At 34.0% G+C, this 15,800-nt stretch overlaps 1 protein-coding gene across 1 annotated transcript in view; it reads right to left on the minus strand.

Annotated features, from left to right (window-relative positions):
* Nucleotides 1-15,800, minus strand: part of CFAP47 (cilia and flagella associated protein 47) — a 442,460-nt gene that overhangs the window by 235,963 nt on the left and 190,697 nt on the right. The window contains 3 exon segments of the mRNA XM_021669675.2: nucleotides 4,996-5,188; nucleotides 10,383-10,511; nucleotides 11,400-11,481. Coding sequence (XP_021525350.2) covers nucleotides 4,996-5,188; nucleotides 10,383-10,511; nucleotides 11,400-11,481 — 404 coding nt within the window.

Genomic DNA, 15,800 nt, shown 5'->3' on the forward strand with positions numbered 1-15,800 from the left:
TTTCTACATCCTTAAGGAATTGTCACACTGTCTTCCACACTAGTTGAACTAATTTACACTCCCACCAACAGTGTAGAAGCACTCCTATTTCTCCACATCCCCTCCAGCATCTGTTGTCTCCAGATTTTTTAACGATCGCCATTCTAACTGGTGTGAGATGGTATCTCAATGTGGTTTTGATTGGCATTTCTCTAATGACCAGTCATGATGAGCATTTTTCTCATATGTTTGTTGGCCACATAAATTACTTCTTTTGAAATGTGTCTGTTTATAACCTTCACCCACTTTTTGATGGGGTTTTTTCTTGTAAATTTGTTTTAGTTCTTTATAGATTCTGGATATTAGTCATTTGTCAGATGGGTAGCTTGCAAAATTTTTTTCCCATTCTGTTGGTTACCCGTTCACTCTAATGATTGTTTCTTTTGCTGTGCAGAAGCTCTTACATTTAATTAGATCCCATTTGTCTATTTTGACTTTTATTGCCATTGCCTTTGGTGTTTTAGTCATGAAGTCCTTGCCTACGCCTATGTCCTGAATGGTACTGCCTAGGTTTTCTTCTAGGGTTTTTATGATGTTGTTACACCTTACACAAAAACTAATCCACCTGGAGTTAATTTTTGTGTAAGGTGTAAGGAAGGGGTCCAGCTTCAGCTTTCTGCACATGGCTAGCCAGTTTTCCCGACATCATTTATTAAACAGAGATTCCTTTCCCATTGCTTGTTTTTATCAGGTTTGTCAAAGATCACATGGGTGTATATGTGTGACATTACTTCTGAGGCCTCTGTTCTGTTCCATTGGTCTATATCTCTGTTTTGATACCAGTACCATGCTATTTTGATTACTGTTGCCTTGTAGTATAGTTTGAGGTTGGTAGTGTGATGCTTCCAGCTTTATTCCTTTTGCTTAGGATTGTCTTGGCTATGCTGACTCTTTTTTGGTTCCATATGAAGTTTAAGGTGGTTTTTTCCAGTTCTATGAAGAAGGTCAATTGTAGTTTGATGGGGATAGCATTGAATCTATAAATTACTTTGGGCAGTATGGCCATTTTCATTATATTGATTCTTCCTAACCATGAGCACGGAATGTTTTTCCATCTGTTTGTGTCCTCTCCTATTTCCTTGGGCAGTGGTTTGTAGTTTTCCTTGACTAGGTCCTTCACATCCTTTGTTAGTTGTATTCCTAGGTATTTTATTCTCTTTGTAGCAATTGTGAATGGGAGTTCACTCATGATTTGGCTCTCTGTCTGTTATTGGTGTATAGGAATGCTTGTGATTTTTGCACATTGATTTTGTATCCTGAGACTTTGCTGAAGTTGCTTATCAGCTTAAGGAGATTTGAGGCTGAGACGATGGGGTCTTCCAAATATCCAATCACGTCTTCTGCAAATAGAGAAAATTTGACTTCCTCTTTTCCTAACTGAATACCCTTTATTTCTTTTTCTTGCCTGATTCCTCTGGCTAGAACTTCCAATACTACATTCAATAGGAATGGTGAAAGAGGGCACCCTTATCTAGTGCCAGATTTCAAAGGGAATGCTTGCAATTTTTGCCCATTCAGTGTGATATTGGCTGTGGGTTTGTTGTTAATAGCTTTTACTATTTTGAGGTATGTTCCATTGATACCTAGTTCATTGAGAGTTTTTAGCATAAAGTGCTGTTGAATTTTGTCAAAGGCCTTTTCTGCATCTATTGAGATAATCATGTGGTTTTTGTCTTTGGTTCTGTTTATGTGATGGATTACGTTTATAGATTTGTGTATGTTGAACCAACCCTTGCATCCCCGGGATGAAGACTACTTGATCATGATGGATAAGCTTTTTGATGTGCTGTTGCATTCGGATTGCCAGTATTTTATTGAAGATTTTTGCATCAATGTTCATCATGGATATTGGCCTGAAATTTTCTTTTTTATTTGCATCTCTGCCAGGATTTAGTATGAGGATAATGTTGGTCTCATAAAATGAGTTAGAGTGGATTCCCTCTTTTTGTATTGTTTGGAATAGTTTCAGAAGGAATGGTACCAGTTCCTCTTTGTATATGTAGTAGAATTAAGCTGTGAACCCATCTGGACCTGGACTTTTTTGGTTGGTAGGCTATTAATTGGTGCCTCAACTTCAGACCTTGTTATTGGTCCATTCAGGGATTCAACTTCTTCCTGGTTTAGTCTTGGGAGGGTGTAAGTGCCCAGGAATTTATCTATTTCTTCCAGGTTTATTGGTTTATGTGCATAGAGTTGTTTGTAGTAATTTCTGATAGTAGTCTGTATTTCTGTGTAATCAGTAGATACATCCCCTTTATCATTTTTTATTGCATCAATTAGATTCTTCTATTTTATTAGTCTGGCTACTGGTCTATTTTATTGATCTTTTCAAACAACCAGCTCCTGAATGTATTGATTTTTTTGAAGGGTTTTTTTTTGTGTGTCTCTATTTCCTTTAGTTCTGTTCTGATCTTAGTTATTTCTTGTCTTCTGCTAGCTTTTAAATTTGTTTCATCTTGCTCCTCTAGTTTTTTTTAATTGTGACAATAGGGTGTCAATTTTAGATCTTTCCTCACTTCTCTTGTGGGCATTTAGTGCTATAAATTTCCCTCTAGACAGTGCTTTAAATGTCCCAGAGATTCTGGTATGTTGTGCCTTCATTCTCATTGACTTTGAAGAACATCTCCATGTCTTTTCATGCCTTGATAGCTCACTTCATTTTACTGCTCAATAATACATTGTTGTTTGGTGGAGAGAGTTTATCTCTTTTGTCCTTCTGCCTTCTGCTATGTGAGAACACAGAGTTCTTCCTGTTTGTAGTGTGCATCGTCTAGGCACCATCTTGGAAGCAGACAGTAGCCCTTATCAGACATGTAACCTGCCAGTACCTTAATCTTGGACTTCTCAGCCTTTAGATCTGAGAGAGCTAAGTTTCTGTTCTTTATAAATTACCCAGTCTATGGTATTCTGTTATAGCATCTTTCTGTTATAGCAAAACTAAGATATGTTCTTTATAAATTACCCAGTCTATGGTATTTTGTTATAGCACCTTTCTGTTATGGCAAAACTAACACAATACATGTCTGTTATTTTGTTAGACACAGTTCTAGGCTCTAGGAATAAATTAGTCAAGACTGTTCCTTAGCTAATTAAGAAGGTCACATTCCTAATTAGCCAAGGAACAATCTTGTCTAATTCATTCAGAAGATCACATTCTACTGGAAGAGACAGACAATAAATACATTTATGTTTAAAAAGTGCTATTTAGAATAAAAATAGAGCAAGAAAGGGTAGGACTGAAGGATACGTTGTTTTAGAGAGGGTATTGAGAAACCTTCTCAGATAAGGTGACATTTAATCAATGACTTGAATGAAATGAGAAAGGGAACCATGAAGATAACTGGTAAGCACAAAGGCTTTGTAAAGGCATTGGACTCACAGTTTGCTAAAAAACAGCAAAGAGGTAAATGTCTATAATGTATTATCTGGAAAAAAGTAGCAAAATATTTGAAATTAACTTGCACAGGCCACTGTGTTGGTAAAATTAGAACCATAATACATTCATAAAAAATGAACATATTAATTTTTAATATATGTACATATTTTATGACACCCTGGTCAAAATGTTACTCCACATTAATAAAACCAATTTTTTATGTTATTTGCATAGTTTACTTTAGCATTATTTATTTGTACTTTGGTTTTTGTATTTTAATGGGGAAAATACATTTTTATAAGATATAAATTTTGATATTTTCAGCATGTCAATTAGAAGGTAAAGTATTCTGTTTGCTGTTCTCAAATATCAACATATCAATATATCTTTTTCATTCTTGATGTTTTCTGGAATATTTTCTAAAAAAAAAACGCTTCAATTTAAGGACAATCATAATTCAAAGTCTCACTTTAAACTGAACTTTTAATCTTCCCCTTACTTCTAAAGTTTGAATTGAGTTCTGCATATTGGATATTAAAGAGTTATTTTATGTTAAAAAACAGTCTACTCTGAACACAACAGGTTTGTATGTAATTGGAAGAAAGGAGTTGAATTGAAGCTAAAGAAACAATGACTATGAACACTGTCCTTACTACTATCTGTGAACACCAACATGTCTCAGCACCACCCTGTATAATTTACAAGAGGCTTATTACTCAATTAAAAAAATAACTGCTGGCCAAGTGTGATGGCTTATGCCTGTAATCCCAGCACTTTGGGAGGCTGAGGTGCGCGGATCACAAGATCAAGATATCAAGACTATCATGGCTAACATGGTGAAACCCCGTCTCTACTAAAAATACAAAAAATTAGTCGGGCGTGGTGGCATGTGCCTGTAGTCCCAGTTACTTGGGAGGCTGAGGCAGGAGATTCACTTGAACCAGGGAGGCAGTGTTGCAGTGAGCCCAGATTGTGACATTGTACTCCAGCCTGGGTGACAGAGTGAGACTCTGTCACAGAAAAAAAAAATTAATGTTTTTTTAAAAAAATAAGTACATTTTTAGGACAGTTCTCATAGACTGTAAATTCATTTATATCACAAGGATGTGAAATGCCTTTCTTATTTCATTGTGAAATGCCTAATATGACCTACCCTCTAAAGAATTCATGAAGCATTATTACTCTTAGTTATAACCGACATGATCATCATATGGCATGTGAGATGTTTTCTAAGAGATTTTACTTGATCTCAACTAGTTATATACAAAATTTGAGCAAGGTCACCTATATAGCTGAAAATGTTGGCAATAATTAAGGCTTTCATTTCTAGAGTTCCTCCATATGCTTTTAAAATCAGTTATTCTTCAAAATAAGTTAAAGAAGCACCTTTCATTATTTCCACTTTACATGTGAGGAAACACATCTTGAAGATGTTAAGGAGGCATCATTTTTGTAGAACAGAAAGTAAATGTTGGAGATAGGTCTAGAATCCATGGATTCTGAGTAGAGTGTGGGTCCATGGCTCCTTCTACATCATCACACTACAATTTGCAATAATTTGTAAAAAAGTAACTTCTTACCTTTGGGACAGTTCTTCCATATCACATGTCGAGTATTCTCATAGTTTATGTTCATCCAATTAAGCAAAATTCTTTCAGAGTCAGAATATAAGTTACTAGATGCAAAACAACGATTGACTTTCAGTGCATTTTGCACATATATGGGGGGCATATTACTGCTGTTGTATGGTACCACACGGGATAGAACAAAAACCTGAAATTGTGAGAGATAACTTTTACTAGATGCAAATGGAAAAATAGCAAATTAATATTTGAAGAGAAAATGAAAAAACATGACAGGTAGATAAAAGAGAGCACAGGTATTTTCTGGTTAAATGGATTCAATTAGAAGTAAAAGAACAGAACAGATGTGTCCCAATAATGCTCATTTTAAATTCCCAACCTTTTGCTTCTATAGTATGTAGTCTACAGGGCACCAGACTGTATAATTTGCAAGAGGCTTATTGAACAATTAAAACATAACTGCATTTAAGGACAGTTCTGTTAGGATGTAAATTCATTTAAAACACAAGTCAAAACTTGATACTTGTTTAAGAGGTCTGTTTTTAAGATAATAATGGTGTACAAAATTTGTAATTTGACATATTGTTACCCTACAACTTAAAGTGTGGTATATTTACATCATATCACCATTCACTACATATATACCAAATGTTTTATTAGGTAGCAATGCAACTGGATTTAAAAATAATCTTAGAAATATTAAGATGAAGTAAAGAACTCTGTGTTTGTCAGTAAAGCACTATAGCACAGAGCTACTCAAAGTAAAACTCTACTAACCACTGTCTACAAGTTCTAGATGAGATGAACAGCTTGTGATCCACTACCTCACTATATACATCTCAAGAGTTTCTGAATGGAGCATTGGTTCACATTAGAGTACGCACTGTATGCTCCTTGATTTAATCCAAACCTTTAATAGACAGTTTTCCAATGATATGGGTATGAATGCAACAATTTGAGTCATATGTGCTATAAAGATACTCTTGATACCCTGCCCATATCTCCTTAGCTTCACCTTTACATTCTGAACGTTGCTTATCGTGAAACCCTATAAGTCTCTGCTGGAGGATTGTTTTTTTCTGGCATATGAGAGCACGCTCAGCTCATAGATGGCAAGGCAGGATTGCCAGAAGATAATGACCCCAGCAGCAACCCCTTACCAAAGATGGTCAGGGGCATTGGTAGGTAATTACTCCAGATTCCTCACCAGTCAGTTGAGATAAGTCTGAGACATGTTATAAAATGTATCCTGTTGGTCTCCAGTGGCACTGAGCTTCAGTTGCCCACAGTAAAATCTGATTGAAACCACATCTGTCACTGACTTCATTATATTATCTGCTTTAATTCTGTACTCTATTACCAATACTTCTTGGGAGCACTTCTGAAATAAATGATTTGCACTCAAATACTTGTCTCAGAGTCTACTTTTCAGAAAATCTAACTTAAGACAAGTACTCTTACAGTCAAGTACATGTTAATTGTAACTGAATAAAAGTGCTCTTTTTCTAAGTAGTACACATTTATGGCATGCAGTATTTCAAATAACTACAGTATACAAATTATTAAAATACCTATGAGTATCCAAAACTGTTCTTTTCTTTGCTACTATAAGAAGTACTTCAAATTTGATCAAAAAAATCAGTTTTTGAATGTTAGCTATTGATCTAGCATATGTGAATTGCATCATTTTAGCATTTTGTATAGAAGTCTAATGAAACTGCCTTCTTTCATTCTGGCAGTTGTGTTCTAGAAGTCCTACATTTCAAATCTCACATATTATAAAAATGCAATTTAAAGTCTTTGAAAAGGACCCCCATCCATTTCTGTTTATTTCTTGGAAATACCAAATGATAAATTTCTTGAGTACAGCTGATGAGATATATGTTTGGGACCAATGACCTGAACTGGCTCAGGAATCATCTGTCATCTGTCACGTCTACTCTGCAAATGAGACAAGATCTGCAAGTGACCCTTTACTAAGAATACAGATTTAATGATGGACCCATATGGATCATGGATGTAACCTTTAGTATTGGAAGAGCCATTACACTGAGTGCTTAATTCTAAAGCAGTGTTTCTGCAATTATCAGTGATAAACAACTTATTAATTTTCTCTTTACCACAGAAGGATAGATTTGTAAAATACTCTGAAAATAAATTGCTAGAAAAATAAAATGAAAAATTAAAATATACACAAAGTACAAGACTCCATCACTGGCAAATCCAAATATACTTTGGGCAAAAAGTGTTATTATTTATCCGTTACCATGCAAATCACACCAAGCATGAATTGAAGGAATGGAGTAAGAATTACAGAGGCAAGAATGTGTTGTAAGCTGTGCCATCTAAGATGAAATGTGGGTAAATCATATTTAGTGATTCATACTCAGTAAAGTCTTTCATACCCTCACAAAACATTGTTTTGAATTATCTTTCATTACTGGTAAAAGTTTAATTCAAGAAATGTAATAGCACCCTTTAAAGTCAATAGATTGGCCACAAAACAACACAGTCCTGCGCTATCCCACTATGTCACTATGGAACATTTAAAAGACTTCAAAACAACAATGACAAAACTACTACTAATAGTATATATTTGCATACATTGAGTGATATCCCACCCCTATCATTGCAGTTTCAGTTTCACATAAACTTTGCTATTATATTTGGCTTATTTTTTATCAATGACAACTTTTTAAATTATGTATTATTTTAACCCATTGGCACAGAAAATATAATTTTCATTTTTTTGCATCCATAAAAATCTCTGGGTTTTTGAGACTAATGAGATATTTATTTGGACTTGTTCTGAAGAATCATCTTGACTAGGTTTATATGGACCCAAAGTAAAGAACCAATTGCCAGTTTATGTATGATCTTACCTTTAGCTAAAGAGATGCCTGATGGTTTAACACTTATTTGGAGTTTCTTTAAACCCCCTTAACTAAAGATATGTATAGCAATAAATTTATAAGACATCCAAGTTCATTGAGAATCCGGATAGTGTACCAGATTAAGCACTCATACCTCATTGTCAGTATTTTATATTGCATAATGAGAAATTACTTATTACTTTGAGGGTGCTGCATGACTAGAAAAATGAAAAGATTTCTTAGACTTGAAGGTTGTCCTGTATTGAAATGGTCCTTGCCCACCGTATTCCACTATTGTAACCACTTCTGACATAAGCGTGGAGTGAGTGGGACACTGAAAGCTATGATTTGGCTATTGCTGTACATTCTGTGTTATACCTATCTTTTGTACTTCCTTAAAACTAAGCTAACATGTTGCTATGTGAAATCTACTGTATTTCACAATTTTGATTATCAAACCAAACCTAAGACCATGCTTCCGGTGAAGTAGAGTAGGCCCTATATGACTAACAGTGCAAAAGAGCATATTTCCAGCATTAACAACCAGTCATCAATGAAATGAATTTTCCCACAGCCTTTGTGCCTAACAGAGGGAAATTTTCTTGGAGGATTTTAAAGGATATTGGCATCTTCGATTATGGCTGAGTAAAATGGATTTTAGAATATCATATCTAATGTGAATTCTTATTGTGTTACAATAAAGATAAAACCGAGAGCACACACAGTAACAACTTACCTGTTCAAATCTCGACAATGGCAAAAAATCTCATGAAAGCTAGCCAGCAAGCACATAATTCAAGAACATATTTCTTGCATATGTTAACACTTTGAGCTATAATCCTTGGCATCTGAAAATCTATGTTACCTTTCTTCTACTGAATTGATAAAAACCTGCTGTGCACTTTAAATCAGAACTTATTTGCTTGTATGTATAGAAAATTTTAATAAGTGTGGATATCTAGTTTCTTATGCCCCAAAAGATTGCAAATAATAGGAAAAAGAACTACTGTAACCAGGCACGTTGATAATAGCAATTGAAGGGAAGAGAGGTAATAGTTGTTTACAAAAATAATGGGGAAAAAGTATGAAAAAACTAAAAAGAAAAAAAAAAATCAAGCATCTGTGCACTATTTGGAAGAGAAACAGGCCTCGATGAGTTCTATGGTCACCACTGTGCTAGATACCTTGGTAATACAAATGCAATTCTGAATAATGGCTCTGTAGATTTCATGTCCTGCCTTTAGTAACAAATATTCCAATTATATGATGTTATAGAGGGATTTTGAACTGGTTTGGGGAAAATATGCCTAACCAGAAGACCACTGCTCTCTGATTAAAAGTATAAAAATGTTTGATGGAATTGTGCCACAATTTAAAATAAAAACTTGGCCAGGCGTGGTGGCTCATGCTTGTAATCCCAGCACTTTGGGAGGCCAAAGTGGGCAGATCATTTGAGCTCAGGAGTTCAAGACCAGCCTAGGAAACATGGCAAAACCCTCTCTCTACCAAAAATACAAAAATTAGCAGGGTTTGATGGTGCACATCTGTAGTCCCAGCTACTCTGGAGCCTCAGTTTCTTCATGGCTAAATTGAGGGTTTCGGTTGTGAGGATTTAACATTAAAAAATTTATTTACAGAGTCTTACACATACTACTCATTATTCAGCTCTTAATTTTGCCCTTGCCTTTGAGTCAGTAATTCCTGATTCTATTTAATTCCTCCCTTGTTCTAACTCTCAGTTCTATAGCTCACCTGTCTTGGGTTGCAAAGTGTGAAGACAAAACAAAAGCCTCCATTGGTCCTAGTAGAAAAGATCTGTAGTGCTATATTTGGGAACCTAGGGAATGATTCATGGACTGAAACCAGGCCTCGTTTATGCAATAAGGGTATAGAGTATAGAAGTATAATTTATGCTATGTTAAGCTGCCCACAAATGCAATTTGGCAGGAAGTAAGTTCGAGAATCTCATAAAAACTTGCTTTTGCCCACAGCTGTATGAATCCTAATGAATACCATTTTATAGCAAGAAACTACTGTGTATTAGATGTGGAGACAATAATTTTCACCAGTACTCATTCTTTAATTCTCCCTTTTAGTACTAGAATATTACTGTAGCTACTCATTCTAGAGAGTATATTTCTCAACTTCTCTTACAGCTAGATGTGACTATCTGTCTGAATTCTGCCTAATGGAATTTGAAATGTAAAAGACATATTTTTCAGGTCACATCCTTAAAAGGTAAATCGTTGCCTCCAGTAATCCTTTATCTGCTCCTCCTTCTTCAGAGAAAGCAGACCCAAAGATGAAAACCTAGTACTGAGGAGGGAAGAGATACTCCACAAGCTTTGACCCACTCACATCTCAGCAGTTCCATGAGAAAGCAAGAAAAAAAAACATCTTATTTAAGGCACTGTGTTTTTGAGTCTTTCATAGCAGCATTATCTATACTTTACTTAATATATAATTTATATTAATCAACAGAAAAGCAGCAAACAATAGTGGCAATGTTACCTTGTATATCTGTAGAAATACATCTGTCCATGCCCGTTTATTCCAGTCTTCAAATTTAGACATTTCTATGACAACAGAACATTTTTCCTGAGGTGTACAGGAACTCTCAGGCATGGTATGAGTGGAAGACTTTAAGAAATAAAATAGTACAACATTAATTAAAATTTAAGGCAAGTTTAGAATATGAATTTTTTTTTTTTTTTTTTTTTTTTTTTACAAAATATGTGCATGCCTTTTCCTTACTTTAATCAAGAGCTCTAACTCTCCATGTGCCAATAATAGAAAATATCAACACAGGAAACTTTATGGAGCACACAGGCTCGTATTTAGGTCACAGATTTATTCACTCAATGCACTTACTAGATCACTCTGTAGAAGAAGTGACCAAACAACATATAAAGTTCTTCCGATTGCTGAGCCAAGAAAGAGTCACACCCTTTGGGTAAGGCAACAGGACCTCAGCATAGTGCCAAAGAACAGGCAGGCAGTTGATTCTCTACTCATGTCACATGGCAAGCATAGTGAGAGTCTTACAACCATAGTTGCCTCAAAGTCTGCAGATTCCTCCAAGACCACTCCCCTCTCAATAGGTTTCTACAAAGTGAACTATATATTATGACAAAACTATGTATTTCTTGCTTCATTTCTATTTCCTTCTGAAAACGAAGAAGATAAGTGGCACATGGTGGTGAAATAAAACCAGTATTTGGAAAATATATATTCTAAAAGTTTAAGAATAAAATTTCCATAACCCTACCTTTGTCTTCATTTATAAATTTTCCAAAGCAGCAATTATTTATATATTTAAGAAAGCCATGTAATCATTTTCGCATAGGAACACCACAGAAATTTTTAGACAAATGTCCAAAACATACAGGTTGTCCAAAAATCATGAACCTTGTAATATTTTGTATATAAAACTCAAGGACTGTGAAATAGAATATTCTAACATAGGCCAAATACCAGTACATACAATAATAAATGTGTGGTTTGTTCCAAGAAATTATGTTTTCTTACCGTAATTTCAATCCACCTTTTATAGTCTTCTGGTTCAAGCAAAAATTCTGGCAGTATATGTGAAATACATCCTCCTTGAGCACTAAAATTAAAAAAAGAAAACCTCAAATTATGGTAAGATACATGATCTATATATGATTTGCATTGACTATCAATTAAATATTTCAATAGTCATATTTTTATATTTGCTATATTTTATTTTTCAAATTTAAAAGTTATATAAATTAGCCAGAGGTGGCAGTGGCCACTGGATGAAGCTTCTCTGCCTTCGTAAAGGGGATGGAAGAGTGAAAAGAAAGCATCTTATGGTTTGAGTGCCATCTCAGCCACAGTACAATATAACACCAGGTGGAATTCTAGCTTTTTTTTTTTTTAACTCTAGTCCCTGGGCTTGAACAGCGCCTCTAGACCCATCTGGGGTCTGAGGGAACTCTACACCATAAAGAAAAGATACAGGCCTGGTTGGCTTTGCCAACTGCTGATTGTAACTCTTCAGTCCCCAGATACAGATATACATTTCCAAGAATCAAGATGATCCAGGAAAACATGACCTCACCAAATAAACTAAATAAGGCACCAAGGACCATTCCTGGAAAAACAGAGATATGTGATCTTTCAGAGAGAGAATTCAAAATAGTTGTGTTGAAGAAACTCAGAGAAATTCAATATAACATGGAGAAGGCATTCAGAATTCTATTACATAAGTTTAACAAAGAGATTAAAATAATTTAAAAGAATCAACTAGAAATTCTGGAGTTGAAAAATGCAATTGGCATACTAAAGAATGGATCAATCTTTTAATAGCAGAATTGATTAAGCAGAGTGAGCTTAAAGACAGGCTATTTAAAAATAGATAGAGGATACAACAAAAGAAAGAATAAAAACAATGAAGCACACCTACACGATCTAGAGGATAGCCTCAAAAGGGCAAACCTAAGAGGTACTGGCCTTACAAGGAGGTAGAGAAAGAGATGAGGGAAGAGAGTTTATTCAAAAGATAATAGCAGAGAACTTCCCAAAGCTAGAGAAATATATCAATATTCCAAGTCAATATACAAATATCCAATATCCAAATGAGTTTTAGAACACCAAGCAGACTTAACCCACAGAAGACTACCTCAAGGCATTTAATAATCAAACTCCCAATGAAGCGTACCTCAAGGCATTAAATAAGTAATCTCCAAAACATAAAAAAAAATTTTTTTAAATGATCCTGAAAGCAGAAAGAGAAAAGAAACAAATAACATATAATGGGGCTCTGATATATATGGCAGTAGACTTTTTAGTGCAAACATTACAGGCCAGGAGAGTGGTATGGCATATTTAAAGTGCTGAAGTGAAAAAAAAAAAAAAATAAAGTGTCTAGTGAAAAAGTAATAAAGAGTTTACTAGACCCCTAACAGTCGTTGAGAGATTTCATCAACACAAGACATGCTAACTGGAATACTTCAAACAGAAAGAAACCATAAGTAATCACTTTAAGGTACAAAACTCATAAAACTCACAGGTAATAGTAAGTACATGAAACAGCCACAGTTTATTACAACATTGTAACTGTGGTGCGTAAACTACTCTTAAGTTAAACAGAAAGACTAAATAATCAACCAATCAAAAATAATAAATACAAAGCCACAGACACTACAGTAAGATATAAGTAGAAATGACAAAAGTTATAAAGCGAGGGGATGAAGTTAAGGTGTAGTGTCTTTTATTAGTTTTTTTAAATTTTTCTTGTTTCTTTCTTGTTTGCTTGTTTATACAAACTGTGTTAAGATGTTATCAGCTAAAAATAATGGGTTATAAGATACTATTTGCAAGCCTCATGGTAACCACAAACCACACAACATATGACAGATACACAAAAAATAAAAAGCAAGAAACAAAACCATATTACCAGAGAAAATCACCTTCACTAAAGTTAAACAGAAAGAAAAGAAAGAAGACAATAAGAAAACAAATTTTAAAAAGGCATAAGTAAGTCCTTACTTATCAATAATAGCATTGAATGTAAATGGACTGAACTATTTAATCAAAATACATAGAGTAGTTGAATGAATGACAAAAGATCCTATGATCTGTTGCCTAGAAGAAACACACTTCACCTGTAAAGATGCACATAGACTGAAAATAAAGGGATGAAAAAAGATATCTCATTCAAACGGGAATAAAAAAGAACAGGAGTAGCTATACCTGTATCAAAAAAAAAACTAGATTTCAATACAAAAAGTATAAGAGGAGACAAAGGAGGTCACTATATAATGATAAAAGGGTCAATTAAGCAAGAGGATATAACAGTTGTAAAAAAAGTATATGCACCAAACACTGGAACAACCAGATATATAGAGCAAATATTATTAGAAGTAAAGAGTGAGACAGACCAAAAGATAATAATAGCTGGAGAGTTCAACCCCACTTTCAGCATTTGATAGATATTTCAGACAAAATCAAGAAACATCAGACTTCATCTGCACTATAGACCAAATGGATCTAATAGATATTTATGAAAGTTTTCATTCAATGAGTGCAGAATACATATTGTTTTCCTCAGCACAGGATCACTCTCAAAGACAGACCATATATTATGTCACCAAATAAGTCTTAAAACATTCAAAATTTAAAATTACATCAAGCATCTTCAATGACTACAATGGTATAAAACAAGAAATCAATAAGAAGAGGTATTTGGAAACTATACAAATATATGAAAATTCTCAAATGTGTTCCTGAATGACCAATGGGTCAATGAATAAATTAAGAAGGAAATTGAAAAATTTCTTGAGATAAATGATACTGGAAACACAACATATCAAGAGCTATCAAATATAATGAAAACAGTACTAAGAGGGAAGTTTATAGCTATAAGTACATACTTCAAAAAGGAGAAAATCTTCACACAAATAACCTAATGTTCCATCTTAAGAAAAGAGAAAAGTAAGAACAAATCAAATCCCGAATTAATAGAAGAAAAGAAATAATCAATATCAGAGCAGAAATACATGAAATTGAAATAAATAAATCAACAAAACAAAAGTTGCCTTTTTGACAAGATAAAGTTGATAAACCTTTAGCCAGACTAAGACAAAAAGAAAGAAGATATAATAAATAAAATCAGAGATGATAAAGAAGGCATTGCAACTGATACTGCAGAAATTCAAAGGATCACAAGTAGTTACTATGAGCAACTATATGGCAATAAATTGGAAAATCTAGAAGAAATGGACAAAGTCAAAAACTGACACATACAACTAAGACTGTATCAGGAAGAAATCCAAAACCTGAACAGACCAATAACAAATACCAAGATCTCAGCCGTCATAAAGAGTCACCCAGTAAAGAAAAGCCCAGGACCTAACAATGGCTTTTCTGCTGAATTCTACCAAAACATAATTAGATGCAATGAGTTATTAAATTCTAAACTTAATCTCTAAAAATTTGTTTCTTATGAAATTCTAGCTTAATCCCTAAAAATAAGTTGCTCATTTATTGCAGAGTAGATATTTCACTTGTACAAAAGTTCTTACCTACTGTGTTACCACATTTAAATGGGGAAGCTGATAACATTTATGATAATTTTGTATTTTAATACACATATTTCCATGATGAAACATATGCACATATCTCAAATTAATGACCCAATTTTATTAACCATAATGTCACTTTCTAAATGTTAAGTAATTTTATCACAGTCAACGTATCCTGATAGGCATGTATTTGCAGATAAAAAGCAGATAAATCTGAATGGCATGACTTTAATGTCAAACTTATTCTTCCATACCCGCATCCTCACATCATAAAATGTCACAACACCCCTGTCAATGTCAACACTACTGGGAGCTGTGCCAAAAAGAATTCTACAAGAATAACACAATGATTGCAAGTACCATAGAGTTTAATGATGCTATCACGAAGTTGTTTGGTTTCCATAACATACATACAATCAAGATTGACTTAAGTATGTAAGCCTCCTTCTTTTGTTCACAGTGAATATTTATTATATTTTAAGAGTAAAACTTTATGAAAAAATGCATTCAGGTTTTGGACTTATTGAATTAGAGCACTTACCTTATTGAATCAATTATTGAGGACCAAAAGTACAAACTGTGAAAATTAAAAGCCATGTGCCATTATAAACCTATTAAAATTTAAATAAAGTTTCCATTCTATCTAACAAATGTGAGGATATAATTGATAAATACTGGCTTTTTGACATTTTTATGTCAACAAGACATTTATTACTCATAGAATGGATTTTTAAAATATATATTCCATTTCAGTGATAGTGATACCACAAGGATCAGTTTCAGTATGTCACTAGTGGTTACTATATAGGAATAGTTTAAGGAAATATCTAAGCATGTGAAAGCCTTAGATCATAATTCATTTAACAATAACAATAATAAT

Source organism: Aotus nancymaae, unplaced genomic scaffold, assembly GCF_030222135.1.
Source record: "Aotus nancymaae isolate 86718 unplaced genomic scaffold, 86718_ANA_hifiasm-v0.15.2.pri h1tg000058l, whole genome shotgun sequence".
Classification (NCBI taxonomy): domain Eukaryota; kingdom Metazoa; phylum Chordata; class Mammalia; order Primates; family Aotidae; genus Aotus; species Aotus nancymaae.